At 42.0% G+C, this 19,096-nt stretch overlaps 1 protein-coding gene across 1 annotated transcript in view; it reads left to right on the top strand.

Annotated features, from left to right (window-relative positions):
- LOC147640634 (uncharacterized) overlaps positions 1-12,710 on the top strand; it is a 31,910-nt gene extending 19,200 nt beyond the window's left edge. Inside the window, exons 6-7 of the mRNA XM_086813740.1 lie at positions 11,409-11,730; positions 11,862-12,710. Coding sequence (XP_086669866.1) covers positions 11,409-11,730; positions 11,862-12,116 — 577 coding nt within the window. The 3' untranslated portion in view covers positions 12,117-12,710. The remainder of the gene's footprint in view (positions 1-11,408; positions 11,731-11,861) is intronic.
- Positions 12,711-19,096: the final 6,386 nt, after the last annotated feature.

Below are 19,096 nucleotides of genomic sequence, written 5' to 3' on the forward strand. Positions count from 1 at the left end.
CCAATAAATATATCTCATGCTTCTCCATGCTCTAACAATGGCTGCAATAAGAGGGGAAGATGGTGCCCTGAAATCAGCCTCTGTGAACAAAAAACGTGTGCTGGGCATCCAGTCTCTCCCGACCCTGGGTGTACATCCAGAAATCTGAGACAAGAAAAAATCCTTCCAAGGCTCAGTGCCTGGTAGAAAACCTCTGACCACAAGTTTGCAAAGCAACGCCCTGCACTGAACATCCGGATCGATAATATTCAAGCCCCCTCTCGTTTGGGCTGAATAACTGTGAAACAAGCTACCCTGGCACGAGTGGCTGAGGTGCCATCCGAACCCGACCAAAGAAAATTGCGGATCAATCTCCGCAATTGGCCAATGCACGCACGAGAGAAGCACCAACAAGAGGCAATAAACCAAGCTGAGGCAAGCAATACCTGATTAGCCACCAAAGCTTTGGAAGCTAAATCTAATCTCCTGGAGCTCCAATGGAGGAGCTTCTTCCGGATACTCATAAGTACCGGAGCAAACTGCTGTGCAGGAGAAATATCAATCCCAACTTGGCATCCCAAATATCTCGCAGTGCATCCTCTGCTGATCCAAGTAAAACCAAGCTCTGCACCCCAAGCAACTCTCGGTGAATCACTAACCCACAACCAACAGATTTGTGCCAATTAATGAGTGCCCCTGCTGCCAAACAAAACATGGGCTTTATAAGGGGCCCTTTTTATCTTCTATATTGAAGGGTGCTAGGTGTGAACATGGGCTTTATAAGGGGCACTTTTTACCTTCTATATTGAAGGGTTTTTCGCCCCTGACCATCCCGTGTGAAAGGTTTTATTATTATGCCTTGTAGTCAAACCCCGAATCGTAGTAAAACTCATAGTGGTAGTGCTAGGTGTGAACGTGGGCTTTATAAGGGGCACTTTTTACCTTCTATATTGAAGGGTTTTTTCCCCTTGACCACCCGGTGTGAAAGGACACCATAACAACAACATTTTATTATTAAGCCTTCTACGTGTCGTACACAACCTTATCATTCTAATACATTTCAGCTTCGTGTTGCTCTCCCACCTCCCTCTCTCTCTCTCTCTCTCTCTCTCTCTCTCTCTCTCTCTCTCTCGTTTTCTACCCCCATTTCCTACACATTAGAGTTAAGCCTAACCCAGATTTAGAGCATTTAGTCTATTCATATTTGATGTCAAATGGTTCAAGGTGATATATAGAGGTTCTCAAGCAACTGTGAAGAAACATCCAAATGGGTTGATTCCACCAAGTTTTGGAATGATGAGAAAGATACTTTCGTACTACCTCAACACTGTCAACAGGTTAGTAACCCAACCAATCCCAAATTAAATCTTGATGCAGTATAATAAAAGTGTAACCCCTTTACTTTGTGATATTAGGTTATGTTTCACACCGATGGAATTGATCCAAAGTGGTGGTATGTTATACAAGTTTTCCCTCGTTCAAAACATATCTTTCAAGATCAAGATGTAGAGACCGAAATCTTTGGATGAGGTGACTACCTCAAATCGGCTCATTGGAAGAAGACGATGAAGACAAAATTTTGGAGGGGGGTGATCAAGAGCATGAGAAACATCAATCCAAAGAAGGAACCAATTCCTCTTGACTACGAAGAGGCAACCTCAATCCCGAAATACCAACAGTGGATCGGAGAAAGATGCTCATGGCCTCTGCAACTATGATATATAATAATAGGGCTAAAGGGCCGTACTGAGCGAGAAATCTGAAACCGCTCTCCTCTATCACCGCAAGCGAGCTCTCTACTGTGGGCATCACGATACATGCATGAAACTCCCTTGATCCATCTCCAAGAGAAGCCCATATGGCTAAGAGTACCCTCAAGGAAGTCCCAATCCACTCTATCATAGGCCTTCTCAAAATCCAAGAGCAGAATGGCTAAGGGTTGATTGCTTGCTTTAGCCCATTCGACGGCCTCCCAAAACGAGAAAATGTTATCAAAGATGCTCCTGTCGTGTAAGAATCCATTCTAAGTATCATGAATGACATCCTGCAAAATTGGCTGCAATCTGATGCTCACTGCCTTAGCAAGAATCTTATAGGCAGTCCCAAGTAAGGTGATAGGTCTCCACTGGCCAATCAATGTCTTATCCCCACTCTTAGGAATAAGATAAATAAGCCCCTCAGTGAAACCGATCCCGTCAAGTGGGAATAGACTTTGTTGGACACCCACACGCGTAATAGCACAACTTAATACCACAATTTAAAAAGGACAACTTAAAAACAACTTGAAATTGAAATGAAATGAAATGGATAGATGGACGCCAGCACTGGGGCCGGAACGGGCCGACCTCCCCTTCACCTTTTTTGCGACAAAGGCCTCCTAGGTCTTTAGATGAGGCTGACCGAACAACCTATTATGTGGAACGGGTGAGGCTGGTCGGCCACTTGGTGCATCTCGTTATATGCAGTGGTCAGGATGGGAGAGATGTGCACACACAGTTCTTGCTTGGAAGACCGTTAAGAGTCTTCCGGAGGATCGGAGAGCTGCATCCATTCAGCATCTTAGGGGCTTTCCCATTCGTATTGATCAGATTGATGCAGCTATTCCGCATGAGTGGTTTTCTGGGACCTTTCACGGAGACTATCATCCGAGTTGGCTTGGAGTTTTTTCGAGGATAGGCATACCTCTGCAGGTCATTGCTCTCCCGGCTAGGAGACTACAGATTGCATCATTTACTCTATCATGCCTGGAGGGAGATTGAGGAGATGTAGTATGGAGGAGATCATCCTAGATACTAGACTTAGTCCAGTGAGGATTGTTGGTCGTTCGGGGAAGCATTGGTTCATTGACCCTTCTCCTTAGATAGTAACTCATGGCTCTTGGTGTTTATGGTTATATGGTGGCAGTCCTATCAGATATCTTTAGTGGGATCCAAGAGAGTGGGAGTGGATTGATGCCTTCCATCCTTTGAAAAGCCTTTCTTTTTTCAATTTCACTGTCAAGAATGCCAGGCTTCTCCTCACTCGACAGATACATAGGATTCCCTACTCTCAGGCCTCATTGGGAGAGCCATGATATTTCTCCAGTGATATAGCGCAGATATTGACATAGACTTTGGCACTCATACAGAAGGAGCCAGATCTCTCACTTCTTTTGGTTATTCTTACATGGTGGTCTCCCCACCAATCAGTGGAGATCGGTTTTTGATGTAGCACCTTCCTGTCCTAGGTGTGCAGCAGATTTTGAGAGTGTACATTATTGTTTTTGGGGATGCAGCACTGCACAGCAGATTTGGGGTTCTGTAGCCCAACTTATGGGCAAATTGAGTGGCCGAGCCATGCATGTGACTTGGGGGGCAGTTGCTTGGCTCTCCCAGTCCGGTCCGCAGGTTTTTTATGAGCGTAGTGGTACAGATTCTGCTATTTTCATTCGTAGAGGTATTGCCAAGCATGGTTTATTGCAGGATGTTCCTCACTCTAATTATACACCCCCCAGACAGAGGATTGACACTAGTTGGGAGATTGTTGCCAGCATTACAACATGGCAGATGTGGAGAGCTAGATGCACGGAGGCTATTGAGGGTGTCCAGATTTTTGGGTCTCAGTGCATTAGTACTATATGGGGTAATATCATCCATACTCTGATGGCTACTTGGGCTCGCATTCAGGGGCCCTCTCGTTCTGCGCAAGCGAAGCGCATGATATTTATGTGGGAGTGGGACCATGGCATCTTCTTTTCCTCTAGTACCACAGGTCTTACATGGCATCATGATGCTCCTCAGTGGTTGAAATCACCTTACATACTGGGGTGATTCTATTCTTTTCCGGCTTAGCTGTGATTGTTGTATGTTTTTCTCATACTTAATAAAAGTCTCTTTCTGGAAAAAAAAAAAGAAAAAAGATCACACTTCTAAAATCTAGGAGGGTTACTATTTTTGGTTAACCCCCAATGGAATTCCATTCGCAGCATTATGTCCATAAGCTACGGAAATGGGGAGACTTGCTGAAGCACCTCTGACAGAATGTCTTTGACTTGAGATATTTTTAGAGATGAAGTTTATGGGTGGGAACCATCTCTTAAATTTGGACATGTAGCATGACAATAGATGAAAGTGAGACATGTGTTCTCACGCTTGTCACCTGAGCTCTCCACTTGTCATTATAGCTTTTACTTGCCGTTCTAGCTCATGAGAGCTCCAAATCTAAAAAATTGAGCCCTCTCTCTTCATTTGAGCAAGCTCTATTGTTGCAAACTAGCCTCTACCATGTTGGCAACTCTTCTCTATTCTTGGTGGTTCCCTACTCCAAGGCTATGGCCCTGTACCATTGCTACAGGCTGTCCTAATATTGGCTGCTCTCTTTCTCTCTCTTTCGAAGGCTGCCCATGAAGTATACTGGCTGTTGTGGACTGTTTTGAAGGCTTCCACCGCGAAGAAATATTGAAGACAAGGGTATTTAATCATTGTGTTATGATTTTCAACCATTGGGCATGAAATTGAACCATTGGGCACTTGCTATTGCCATGGGATTATGATTCATCTATATGGGTTTATGGACAGGTTTATGGGCTTATGATTCAGCCATATGGGTTTATGGACAGCTATGTGGGCTATTGGATAAGCTATGTTGACCGGTATTCACACGGTATATACACATTCTTGGCATTTTCATGGAGCTTTTTGATGACAGCCCGTGTATATGAATTATTCATGGTTGTATGGATAAATTTGGGGTTGGTGCTACCCCAAAGCTTGTACATGATATTTTTCTCCTTGGATAATAAAATACTCCCAAAGGGGGAGGGGGGGGGGTGGTGTGCTTTCTGACCTCTATACGGTGGAGATGTGCACATCTCTCTTTTACAATTTTGTAGAATTAAGTGGCATATGTTTAAGGTTGTGGCCAATTTAAGTGTTTAATTGCATTAATAGTCAAGTGTTTTGTGAAACCCCTTCTTTCCCACTCGGAGCTACATTGGTATCATAGCTTTGGCTTTTTCACACTCTTGTGTGAAGACGATTCTATCAGGGTATAAATATTGGCTATTTGTGTAGTTAAACAGTGCGAGCATATCCAGTTATGGAAGTAGACATGCATCATGAGCATGAGCAGAAGAATGTTTGGCTTATGGATATATGTGTTGGTGTAATCTATTTTGGAAGCACAGACTTTACTTTTATGCTTGGACTAGTTTATTGGTATTTGGATTACACTATTGAAACCCATAGCAATCTCTTCTGGACTCATGGCGAACTTGACAAACAAGAGATAAGTACTTTGCCATTGTTGTTTATTTTGTGTTCAGCAAATATGTACCGTGCACAAAAAATTGGATTTCTCAGCACTCTGACTATCTGTAAGAAGGGGAGTAGCATGGCATGCATAGAGGTAATCAAGTCACCTCCTCAGCCATATGCTCTCAACCATGGCTGTGATAATTGCGCTGTACTCAGCTTCACATGAAGAAGTCACCATTGTAGGTTGCTTTTTGGTAAGCCATGATATGGAAGAATTTCCCAACAAGAACCAAAAACCACTGGTCGACTGTTGTGTATCGTAGTTGCCAACCCAGTTTGAATCACTATAAGCGCATAGCTGAAAGTCAACGCCCCCCCAAGTCACCTCCTCAGCCATATGCTCTCAACCATGGCTGTGAAGATTGCGTTGTACTCAGCTTCACATGAAGAAGTCACCATTGTAGGTTGCTTTTTGGAAAGCCATGATATGGAAGAATTTCCCAACAAAAACCAAAAACCACTGGTCGACTGTTGTGTATCGTAGTTGCCAACCGAGTCTGAATCACTGTTAAGCGCATAGCTGAAAGTTACCCCCCCTAGCATAGAACAATCCATGAGTCTATGCGCCTTGGAGGTATCAAAAGATATGCTTGACAGCTTGCCAATGTTGTCCCTGGGCTGTGCATAAATTTGCTTAATAGGGAAACACTATAAGCCATGTCGTACAGAAGTACATGAGGCATCCCACAACCTGGCTATACAAGGTAGCATCAAAAGGCTGACGTGCATCAAAGGTACTAAGCTTTTTTCCTATCTCAACTGGTGCGGCAATAGGCTTGCAATCCTCCAAACAAAACCACTCAGCTTTGTACACAAGCGTAGAGATATATGTATACATGCAGGCATGCTTGGTGCTACCATACCCCTTGTAAATCATATTGTTGTTCGCAAAGAAATAAAGAGATCCATTGGTTATTACTTGCTTTTTGTTAGAAATCGTGAAGAAAATGCAAGGAAAAATGTATTTAAACTGGATAATGATAGAATTGGTTTTACTTAGCAAGTATCAAGATTGTTTTGCAGACTCACTACTAGGTCACTTAACTCCGCAAAGGCATGAAGATCATTGTATAGAACAACCTGGGAGTTCACCTCCTAACAGGCCACCATCTCGAGTAAGTGCAGCTCAACAAGAAGAGATCATGACACAAGTAAGGAAAAAGGGTTGATTCAGCCCAGTTCTTCGCCCGTAGTGTTCTCCCGTCTTGGTACTTGGAGAATGTAAACAAGTTAACCATCAAGAATCGGTTTCCGATTCCGAGGATTGATGATATCTTAGATAAATTGGAAGATGCAACATGTTTTAGTAGAATTGACCTCAAGAGTGGTTATCATCATCAGATTTGGGTGCTACCCGAGGATGTGCACAAAACTGCCTTCAGGACCACTTTTGGATTGTATGAGTTTCTCGTCATGCCATTTGGTCTCACAAACGCATAGACTGGCTAAATTTGACTTTTGTGCATGAAGTCAAGAGTTTTCATGGGTTATTCTCTTATTACAGGCGGTTTATCAAACACTTTGTCTTGTTGGCAGCACCTTTGTATGATCTTGTGAAGAAGAGAGTAAAATTTACTTGGGCTGAACCTCATATTGCAACTTTCCGGAAGTTGAAAAATGCAATCCTCACATATGTTGTCTATGAGAAAGAGATGCTTGTAGTGATCCATGCCCTTAAAATCTAGAAGCACTACATATTAGGTACAGATTTTATTGTTAAAATGGATCATCAGTCTTAGGCATTTCCTCTCACAACCAAAGATTTCATAAAATCATATGAAATGGGCAAATTTTCTTTCCATGTTTCATTTTGAGATTATGCATACACTTGGAAAGAAGAATGTAGTGGTCGATGCTTTGTCTAGAAGGCCACAAATTAATGCTATTACTATTGTTTATCAGCATGACTTATCTTCTATGCCTCGAATGTACGAAAATGATGATGATTTTAAGGCTGATTTAAATGCTGGTCATACAATCCCATCATACTCTTTGAAGGATGGTTATGTGTATATGTAGAACCGCATTTGCGTGGTTAAAACTTTGAGGCAAAAGGTCATGGAAGAGTTCCACCCTCCTCCCTATGCAAGACACATAGGATTCTGCCTACTACATAGGCATTGAAAAGATATTTCTTTTGGCCTACTTTGCAAAAGGACATAGGTTAGTACGTACATAAATGCATAGTATGTCAAAAGGTTAAATTTGACAGGCATAAAACACTTGGTCTCTTGCAATTGTTGCCTATACTCCATAAGCCATGGGAAAGCATTGCCATGGATTTTATTATGGATGTGCCCAAATCTACCTACGGCAATGATGCCATTTGGACTATTGTTGACAGATTTAGCAAGCAAGCTCACTTTATAAGTGTGAGAAAGAATATCAAGCTAAATCACATGGCGAGAGTATTTGTCTCCCAGATTTTCAAACACCATGGGATGCCTAAATCAATTGTTGGGGACAAAGATCCCATGACTACAAGCTTATTTTCGGAAGCTCCGTTTGATAACATGAGCACTAAGCTGGATTTTTCATCTGCATACCACCCACAAACTGATAGATACAGCGAAATTGTAAATTCAGCAATGCTTGATCTTTTGAAATGCTATCTGGCTACAAAAAATAGTCAGGGAAAAGTACTTGCTATTAGTTGAATTTGCTTACAATAACATGGTGCATTCGTCAATTGGAAAGGCATCTTTTGGGATCATCTATGGCAAGGTAGTTGTAGCTGATGAATATGTAAGAGATCTGGAAACTGCCTTTTCGTAGGTCGGAACAGCTATACAAAGGTCTCAAGAAAAGCATAAAAAGGCCCCAGATAAACATAGAAGACATGTATAGATAAAAGAATGTGATTGGGAATTTGAAAAAGCACGCCTTGGAAAGAGACATGAACAAGAAGGGACGTACCCTAAGTTGTCAAACAGGTACTATGTTCCTTTCGAGGTGACAAAACAAATAAATGATGTTGCATTTAGGCTTGCTCTGCTTGATCTCACTGGAAGATACCTAATGAGCTTGTTGAAGCCCTATGAAGGACCTCCTCCAACAAAGCCCGTCTTGGAAGCTCCCCCTGAAGTGGATGAGCATGAGGTATTGCAGCGTGAACAGATAGTATTTCACAAGAAGGGAAAAAGCCATGGAGGCAAGATCACTCGTGAATACTTTGTCAAATTCAAGAATTATTCCCCTTTGGATTCGAAATGGATATCTCAATCTTTTGAAGCATTACCTTGAAGCCTTTTAGCTGCGGACAATTGAATAGAAGCCGGGGGGATGTCACAAACCCCTAATTTCTCGGGCTTAAGATTACATCCTATGCACGTATATGGCCATGGATGGGTCACCATTTGGCATGTGTGCACGGTATGCCAGGTGTTCTGTTGACATGTACTATGGATGGAATGTGGGGAGCCCATTGACATGGCAAGACATATTTCCAAGCGTCTTTAGTAGATAGGGATTCTCCTTGATGAGCTCAAATTGAAAGCATAAGTGCTTGTTAATTTGATTTTTATTTGTATGTCTGGTTTTGAATGCCTGATTCAAAAGCGTGTGATGTCCAGAGAATGGGGATGCCCTGATGGACAAGTGCATTGCATCACCTAAGGGGAGATTTGATCGGTTTTGCAGCTTAATTCATATTGAATGGTTTCTTGTTCGCACAACACTAAATTTTTGGTTAGACAGTTTTGTCAGGGCAGACCCCAAATTTCCACCCTCCCATGCGGACAAAACTCGAAAGCCCCAAAATTTGGGCTTTAGGCGTAGGAAACCATCTTGTGACTCAGGGGGCCAAGTCAGGGGACACATGGCACTGCTTTCCACACCAGATCACCCTATGCTGCCACCACTTCATATTCTCTCTCCTCTCTCTTGGGAAAAAAATCGTCTTTCTGCAAATGTGTCATAATGGAAAGAAGCAAATCTTCTGATGTATATATGTGAAATGATGTTTCCATGCTTATGCTGAATTCAATGGTTAATTACAGTGTTTATGTGCAAATCTTCTTGGTTTACACTTCCGGTGAGCTACAGTGGTATCAGAGCCGTGTTCCTTACTCTTCCAAAGAGAAGGACCACTCCTGGACACCAAGAAGCTTGCACTGTATTTGTTGGTCAGCATGACAGAAAGGATTAGTGAATACTCACATGCCTTTGTTCATGGAAAAGGCACAGCTGATGTTCATGCCTTTGGAAGTGATGTAGAGATTGAGAAGCTCTGTCGAGAGCTTGATAAAGTGGCTGTTTTGAACCTACCTGTGGTTCAATAGGCCTTAGAGGCTCAATAGAAGAGAGCACCAAAGGCTGCAAGGTCGTAAATGGCGAGCCTTTGCTATAGTCTGCACCCCTTTGCTTGGGTGCCATGAAGTATCACCTTGTGCAGGTGAACCAAGACTACACTTCGCAAGCTTGCAACAGGTGAGGGCTCCACAGGTTGCAAGGTCGTAAATGGCAAGAGAGAGCTTCACAAGTCGCAAGGTCGCCAACCAGGCTCTGATACCAAATGTTGGAAGAGTGCAATGGAAGCAATCACCTGTAGCAGCTAGCACATGCACATAGTCGTACAGTAACAAGAGAGAAGATGTCAGTGGAAGCTCACACGTAATAGTGTCTGAAAGAATCTCATAACAACGAAAGTAAAAGGTGCCCCCCTACATCTAAGGACCAAGAGGTCCAAGTAAAAAGTGCCATGTGTCACCATAAAGTATACATGTGACACTAAGGTAGAAAAACTCCAAATAAACTAAGTGCCTAGTGCCTAGCACTAATAAACTCATACATGTCCACTACAAAATGTGTATTCTCCTACATCCCTCCGATCTCATAGTAGGGTGGACATCAAAACAAATAGTGCTGCTCGTCCTCCACGTCACCAGTGATGCAGAATCTGCATATACATGCATCTCGTGGAATGCACTGGGCTCTACCAATTTTGGAAGAGACAATGAAATCTCCCTTGCTTGTCCTCCACCTCAGGAGCGGTGCATATTCTCCATACACATGCATTTGGTGGAATGCCCTTGGCTCTACCAGACTCAACCCTAAGGCAATGTAAAGGTACCCTTAGCAGCCCAATTGCTATCTGCATGGCATGTGACATTTGCAACGGCATCTCTGTCCCAAAATATTAACCTAGACTGCATATTGGAATTAACAATGGAAGACAGTATGCCAGAGTTTAGAATGGACTGAACGTAGAAGATTAACCTAGACTGCATATTGGAAATGACAATGGAAGACAGTATGCCAGAGTTTAGAATGGACTGAACATATGCATACGCATACATGCAGCACACTTGCTTGTTCAAAATACTTCAATATAATACTGAGCACCCAAATCTGACCATGCAGACCCAACGAAAAGGAAACATTAAATGAAACCATAACAGACACCCTCCATAAAAAGCCACTAAAGCACTTTATTGTTCTCTAACATGGTGCACAAAGGTTCCCTGGGCGTACCAGCAACTACATTCAAACCATGCTGCGTAGGGCAGCCCAGGCAAATCTCATCAAAATCATACCCGGCAAAGCATAGAAATTCGGGTACCTAGATCCAGGACTCTTCTCAAATCAATATAAATGTCAATATCATGTATGTCTCTCAAGTCATGTGTCCTCCATGGCACGTCAAAAATTGTCCATGAATCAAGCTTGAATCGAAAATTGTGTCCATGAATCCAGCTTGATGTATCATAACTCATATGTCATGCCCTAAGTTTTGTATGACTTCTTCTGTTAGTGTTATGTTTTATGTCATGTGTTATGTGTGATGTATCATGCCTCTCTTACACCGACACGCCTTTCAAACAAGAAAACAAGTGTGTGGGTGTGAGGCTGTTCCTTTCTTTTTTGATGTCATGTATAGATGCCAATTATCTTAAGTCATATATCATGTGTCTTGTATAATAAGTTGTGTAATATGTCATATGTATCATGAGCCAGACATGGGTGTCCCCACCAGAGCTCTCCACAAAACCTCAGTTTTTCGAGAGCAATTTTAAGGCTTTCTGATGGTGGGTTTATTGAGATTCCAGGGTACTTACAGACAACTTCCATGTGTCTTTCGATGGATTGCAGTTGAATGAATAGCCATCTTCTAATCTCGGCATCCTATTGCTGCAGGATAAACCTCTTAGCACTGCATCTTGCCCTTTTTGATCACCCACAAAGCCCGGTGGTGGTTTCAGCTTTAGCACTAGCCATACATGGGAATGAACTAGGGCCAGCAGTGCGGAAAGCCATCAAGCTTCATGGAAAATATGGGGACTTGATACAAAGTTTTCCAGAACTTGATATAGAATGTCCAAAGATGACGAGGCATAGAGTAAAACGAAAGGTCTTGCAGCTGTGTGATGATGTTGTAAATGCTCTACATCTGATGGGTAGTCCAGATTATATTTCAAACGCCATGTGGAGGCATCGAGAGGCTCCATCTTCTAATCTGGTAAATTTTTTATGAATCTGATTTCTGAGACTAAAATGGTGTTAAAGGTTTCGGGTTGGTTTCTGCTGAGATGTTGATGAAGTGATTTAAACATGCGTCTTTTCTCTTATGGTTAATATTTTATGGTACAGGTTATAGTAACAAAGCAGCTGTTAGGTAGGTGTGAAGAGTTGTTCTTCCAGGTGTATGAGGATTCAGAACAGAATGACAGTGTGCTAGAGAGCGAGGAAAAGTGTGTACGAGGGACTCGTAAAGGAAGCAGGAAGAGTATTGATAGGGCAGCTCTACAGCAAGGTTCATTGGATGAAGTTAGTTTCGTTTTCAGCCATATAGTCATGTCAACACTATATCCACATGCTGGCAAAAGACAGAAGGAATCAAAGTGAAGCTACAGCAACTTTGATATTAGCTCTATAAATGCTGCTTTTGAAGGTCTGTGAGTGGGAGATGCTTCATGTAATGAAGTTCAGAGCAGAAGTCGCAGTATGAAGCAGAGAGGGGGTTGCGCTTGCAAGGAGCTGCAAGTCGCAGTATGAAGCAGAGAGGGGGTTGCGCTTGCAAGGAGCTGCTCACATGCGCTTGCCATGAACCTACATCAACAAAAAAAATCATAATGATGGACATATCTTCAGCACATCTAATGAGGAAAACCAGCAGAAATCTTTCCTGAATTAATTGTGAAACTCATTAGACTGATCCAAGCTGACTGAGGATCTTTCTCCTCTTTACTTTGATGGGAGTTGTTCATGTTAGGAGGAGGGGCTTGATTTTTGCAGAGAAAGGGTCCATCTCAAACAGTTGTGTACGTCATCAAAGTTTTGTCAGGTATGAAAATAGCGTAAAACTTGTACAAAATTTGTAGAGCCACTCTGTTATCACATTGTTGCTCTACTGAAGCAACAATGATCACATTCTGTTTCATGTGTCCCTGAATGCATCTTTGTGATTATTGTTAACATACTAGAAACATTTTTTGGGCTGCCATGGCTTTCTTCCTCCTGTTTTCTTGCATGTTTGGATTTCCCCTTAAAAACACAAATCAACCCCCTTGTCCCTGGTCTGCATAGTTTAAGTTCTTCTGAACAGCATGCATCAGCGTGGAGCAGGCAATATCTCTGCTGCTTATGTATGGCATGGGATGCATGTGCACATACTTTTACTCAAAAGCATTCAAAAATCCTCCATTGCAAGTGGTTCCTGTTGGGTTCTTTTCAGTAGAGGTGTCATCCTTTCCATTGCTATTGGTTCCTGTTGAGTTTCTTTCTAGTAGAGGTGTCATCCTTTGTACATTCTACTTTAAACTTTCTATGATATTACTGCCCATGGGTACCATGCTTGGTCTTTGAATTGAAGTAATATGTATTGTTTGCTTATGAACCAAAAAATAAATCCCAAAAGCCTATTATGTGTTAAGGTCCCTCTTCCTATGCCATTATTTACCATGAGGTATTGTTTTTATGTAATGCCTAAGAAAATAAAATTACATAACTGATGAAGTTAGCGTGTGCACATGTATTGGGGCCTTTCCATGTGCTCAATTAGAATAAAATTAATTAGGTGTAGAGTTATATCATCATAAGTGGAAGAAGTTACGAGATAGAGAGTAAACTTGAATGAAAATTAGGGCAAGTTATTTGACGACGAAGAGACTCTCCTAAAATTATTAGGTAAAAGAATCTCCTAGCTCAAAGTGCATGGTTTACTAACTTAAGGAAGACCATACAAATCAATGTGATGAATTTTAGATAAGGAAGACTATGTAAGTTGACCTCAAAAAGAATCCAGTGTACTTGAGAATTTTAGTTTAAATTTGTGATCAATGGTCACATAACTAAGAAGTTGTAATCTCCTAAGAGAACCTAGGTGTCATGAGGTGGGAATACTATCCAAGGTCCTTGGTGCCTTGGGGGGTATGCTAGCCCGCGCCAAGGAATATGCATCTTTATGGGGATGAGGTGCGATGGAGTGGCGTACCACGGACCCATGTTAGGCACACGTAGAAGCACTCACACACTAGGTAGGCACATTAGGCCTCTCGCATTGTGAGTGAGGTTCACGGTGCCAAGTGCCCCCGAGGTATGCCTTCCTTGCCTTGACGGTGATATTGTCGAAACATGGAAATGGGACCGAAAACGGTGAAAACGGTGAATCGGAGAGTCGTGTTGTGTCGTGTCGACGGGCCGAGATGCGGCCGGCTGGCAGATCATGGATTGATTGTAACATGGAAGGCAAGTCCCAAGCCTAGGTTGTGGGAAACGGCCCGTCGAGCGCGCCTCGCGTTTTCCTTGCGGATCTCACCGTTCACTTGCCTTCATACCCAGCCTGGCTCCCACGGCCTAGGCTAAGGACTTGTCTTCCATCTTGCCTTCAATCCATGATCTGCTCGCCCGGCCACGTCTCGGCCCGTCGGCACGGCACAGCTCGTCAGTCCACCGTTTTCGGTCCCGTTTCCATATTTCGACAATATCACCGTCAAGGCGGGGAGGGCATTCCCCGGGGGCACTTGGCACAGCATGAACCTCACTCGCAACGCAGGAGTTAAAGACCATGTTTTGCCTCATGTTTTTTGGTTGGAGGAAGTTATGTGTGCTACTTGTGTGCTCATTTACAGAGCACAATAAGGCCAAGTTTTGCCTCATGTTTTTTGGTTGGAGGCAGTTATGTGTGCCACTTATGTGCTCATTACAGATAACTACTCCTTATGTGCTCATTACACGATAACTACTTCTTATAAATCTTAAAATAGCAAGAAGCCTTATGTGGCTCATTTACGTGTTTTTGGCTGTCTTACTTATTCTCTTGTGCTTGAGTAACGACACAATAAGGTGGATGATAAGGAATATACCTCAAAAAGCAAAGAGTATAGACTCTACCATCAAGCCATAAGTAACAACACAATAAATGGATGATAAGGCGGTAAAGTACATTTTATGGGATACAGCTCAAAAGGAAAAGGATATAGACTCTACCATTTGGCCATAAAGTAGATTTTGTTGAGTAGAGATGTTTTCTTTGCTAAGAAATAAGTTCAGTCCATGCTTTCATGCAAAAAATTGCAAAACATAGAGAGTACTCTCAGTTGGTGGACTATTGCAAAAACCATTTGCAACTAAGTATGTGTTTATCTTCTCATACCATACTCTAGGAAGTGCTTAAGGCTGTAAAAAGATTTTTTTAACCTTTATACTTTAGACTCATTTCCCTTCTCAACAAACCCATAGGGCTGAGATACATAAACCTCCACATGTAGATCACCATTCAAGAAGGTAATCTTGATATCCAACTAATGTGAAATTCAAACCTTGATGCACTACCAATGTAATAATACACCTTATTGTAGACGTACGAGACATGGGTGTAAGGTCTCATCATAATCTATGCCTTTCTCTTTAGCATAACCCTTTGTAACAAGTCTTACCTTGTAGCGGCCAATGCTACTATTAGTTTTATGATTAAGCTTATAAACCCACTTTGTATCAATGGCCTTTTAACCATAATAAGGCCAATCTGCCCAATACCAAGTGTCATTTTTTAGAATTAAGTCGTGTTCATCCTACACCCAATAATCATTTTCATGTGCTTCCTCAAAGGAAATAGGTTCCTCTTACACGTGTCCTGTGCTAGGCAAAGGAGTAGCTAATTTGCTATCCTCCAATGTTTGCACGAGCCATTTTGTCGTACTTTTAGATGCTTGTATGACATGACTTGGTCATAGAAGAAGAGGGCGCTGAGGATTGGTTTTGTCGCATAGTGTTAATGCGGACTAAGGTGGTGTAAAAGGTGGGGATTGAGATTGATGTCTAAGAAGAGGGTGTTGAGCGTTGGTTTTGCTGCATAGTGTTAATGTGGACTAAGATGGTGTAGAAGGTGGGACTTGAGATTGGGTCAAATAAAAAGATATTAAGTTGAAGCAGGTAAAGGCATAGGGTGTACGACTAATGAGGGTAAGGGTATCCATGGGGCATATATTATTGGTTAGAAAGGTGTCAAGCTTGCTTGTTACCCATGAGAGAAGCATATCTAGCTTCTTTTAGTCGTCGTGCCCTTCCACTTCCCAAGGGGGTATCATCCAAGGCAATGGTTTCCATGTTATGGATTTTGGTGGTGTGCTTGGGTGATGAGGATTTATTTGTGTTGGAGGATCTCTAGGCCGCTTTCTTAAGCAGTACACTTGGCCACTTTTGCAAACTAAAAAGTGCACATACGGTTTGGGCTTCTTTGGCTTTGGCTTTCTTGACCTCCTCTAGGAGTTGGTCCTTGTGGGCTTTATGTGCCTAGGTTGCTACGATCTTGGATGCTTCCAATTCTTGGTATTGGAGCCAAAGGCGTCCATGTCTTACTTGTGAGTGGTGTTGGCTAGTTTCTCTTAGTGGATGGCCTAGGTAGCAAATGAGCTCATTCTAAAACCTATGGACTTGTCCTTTTTATTTCTTCAACTTAGCTTCTAACTTGGCACTCATCTCATTTGTAGCCTGAAGCACTCGTTGGGAGTGGTTAAGCTTTCCATGCTCCTCTTGAATAAAATCATCCCGACACTTAAGTTCATGATCCAAAGGATGTGCCTCTCTTGTGTGGATGTCTCAGACACTTTCTAGAGGATGTGCCTCTTGGATGTCTCGGCCACATGATCGATAAGCTTGACCCACCAGTGATGAGTGTCAACTTTTGAAGTGCTTGGGGAAGCTAGATGTTTAACAGTAAGGTCAATGATGGTGCATATGATGGCCACATCTTGTGGTATAAGATGGTTCATTAGAGACTATTTGTTGCCATATTTGAGAGTTTTATAAAGGTGGGCATGGGATGGTCTAGATGGTGGGACACTGACCAAAGTTGTTGTAGAGGTTGGTATGATATGGGAATGGATGATGGATTTATGGAGGGTGGGGGAGCATGCTCGTGGATTTGTGGAGGGTGGGGGGAGAATTCTCATGGATTTGTGGAGGGTGGGGTGATGGATTTGTGCTCATGAATCACTTTTCGATGTTCTTGGAGTGTGGGAATCTTTATTTTAGGCTCTGTGGGTGGCAAAGAAGTTATATGATAAACATATTACTTGTGGAGTCAATAGGATCTTCTTCCTAGGTGGATTGGGGAATGGGGATCATGGCTTGTGAAGGCAATTGTTGTGTGGTTGCTCTTGGAAAGAGGATCATGGTTGGGTGAGGAGATTGAGGGGTTTTGGGATGTTCACAATTTTTGTCTCTTCGGGGAAGATGAGGCTTGGGGTTGTTGAAAAGGTGTTACTTCTTCACAAGATGGGATAGGACTGGGTGAGGCACACGGGGTGGAAGTTCTTTGCCGGTGGCATGATAAAGGACTTTTGTGAGCATGTGGACCTTGTCTATGCAAATCTTGCATGAGTGGAGTTTGTAAGCATGTGTTGTACCTTGCCTATGCTGAATTCTTTCACCACAAGTGGAGTTCGGAGTTCACTGGTAAAGGCTTCAACCTAATTCACCAATTATTTGTAGGTAAGCCACCAATTGTTTGCAGGTAAGCAACTTGGCTAGAATGATGAGTGATGCCATGTTGTGTTGGCCCCTTTTAATGAGTGAGAAAAGTGAGCACTTGAGGCCAAGTGCACTAATTTGGAGACCAAGATATCTTTAAACTTGACCCTATTAGCGTTGAGACCGTCTTTAGTGACCAAGTGCCAAACTTGTCCATGGCACTTTGCCACTACGAAATTTTATTGAGATGAATAGGAAGGGCAGTGCTCTATGAACGTCGTGTAAGATCCCTCCCTCTCCGAAAGAAATAATATCAAACATTTTCTTTTATGGGACACTTATTTTTATAAAGTTTGGACTTGAGAAAATTAACTAGAAAAACTAAAATATTTCTTAAGTTGAGAATTATAAGGGGATATGATAATATTTCTTAAATCCAAGATTGAAAAATAGATAATACTAGATAAGAAAATGCTTAGTAGGTAAGGAGCTAGTGTATTAGGAATTTAACAAAGAAAAATAAAAAATATTTTTAAATTTTAGAAAAAAATTACTCGGGGATTTTTGTGAAGGGTGAAATTTTGGCCTAGTGTAGATGGCCATTCATGCACCTAGGTGTTTGCAGATTGTAATGTTAGCCATGTAGATTTGTTAAAAAGAAGCATGCTTGCCCATTCTTAGCCATGTGTCCCCCATACCTTGTTCTAGAATGAGAAGGATGCTTCTCACCTCACCTCATGCATCCCATTCTAAGGAAGGCCACACCACCCACCTTTCCCCTGCCTGCTTTTTCGCCTGTCTAGTGCTTCTCTTTCTTTTCACATGCCAACTTCTCTTCTCCTTGTTGGTGTGAGATTTTGATAATTATCGAGTCTCTCTCTTAGTGCTAGTTTCCTCCTCTTGCTATCCCTTCACTCCCAAGTGCTTTTGGAGCTTTTACTGGAGCAAGAGGACTAGTTCCTTCTCAAAGTGAAGCTTTATGTTTTATAAGTTACACTTCTAGTTTTTAGTTAATTTTTAGCCATTAATCATTAATCATAATTTCCCTACGATTTAACTATTCCTCTCAAATGTGATGTGGAGTGTTGTAGAGTGCCCAAGGAAGCTAGTTCTTGGAGTTTTCTCATTATTCTCTCTCTCTCTCTCTCTCTCTCTCTCTCTCTCTCTCTCTCTCTCTCTCTCTCTCTCTCTCGCTCTTGCACCACTCAATTTTTAATTAGAGAGATTCTGTCTCATAAAATTAATCAAGGGAAGAGAACTAATTAGATTACAATTATGTATAATGATTAGGGTATTAAGAGAAATGAGATTGTGTGGAAAATTTACCTTGTGATTAATTTCTTGGTAATGCTAGGCTACTTGTGGGAATTCTCTTTTTCCTTTTCTTATAATTTCTTTATCATTAAGTATCTTAAGTATCTCTTTAAATATATCTTTTATGGTTTAGGAAGATTAAAGATTAATCCAGTTCTTCTTCCCTTCCCTAAAAGAGTAGAGTATTTATTGCGCTAAGTTTATGAGATAGTAATGTCAATTTAGGTTTAGATTCTTTTTGAGATAGGGAAAGGATGTTTTTCATTTGTAATTGAATTGAGATTGGGTGAGGCCAATTTATCCTTGGCATAGCGCAAGCTATAGGATCTTTATGAGATTAAAATATGAGAGAAGAAAGGGATATGTCAGTCTGAATTGGGCCATAATCATCTTGTGCAGCAATTTAGCCACGAATTTCGCCCGATTATCCTGAAGAGCTCGTGCCTCCACCCATTTTGTGTAATAATCAGTTTCCACTATAATGTACCGATTGCCTGTGAGCCGAGCTATAGGCTTAAAAGGGATTGACAAATTCTAGGGCCCACTTTTGGAAAGGCTCTAAGGGAAGCACCAAGCTGTGCGGCATATGATCCACTGCT

Source organism: Cibotium barometz, chromosome 2 (assembly GCF_041138505.1).
Source record: "Cibotium barometz isolate CiBa-2024 chromosome 2, ASM4113850v1, whole genome shotgun sequence".
In the NCBI taxonomy this organism is placed as follows: domain Eukaryota; kingdom Viridiplantae; phylum Streptophyta; class Polypodiopsida; order Cyatheales; family Cibotiaceae; genus Cibotium; species Cibotium barometz.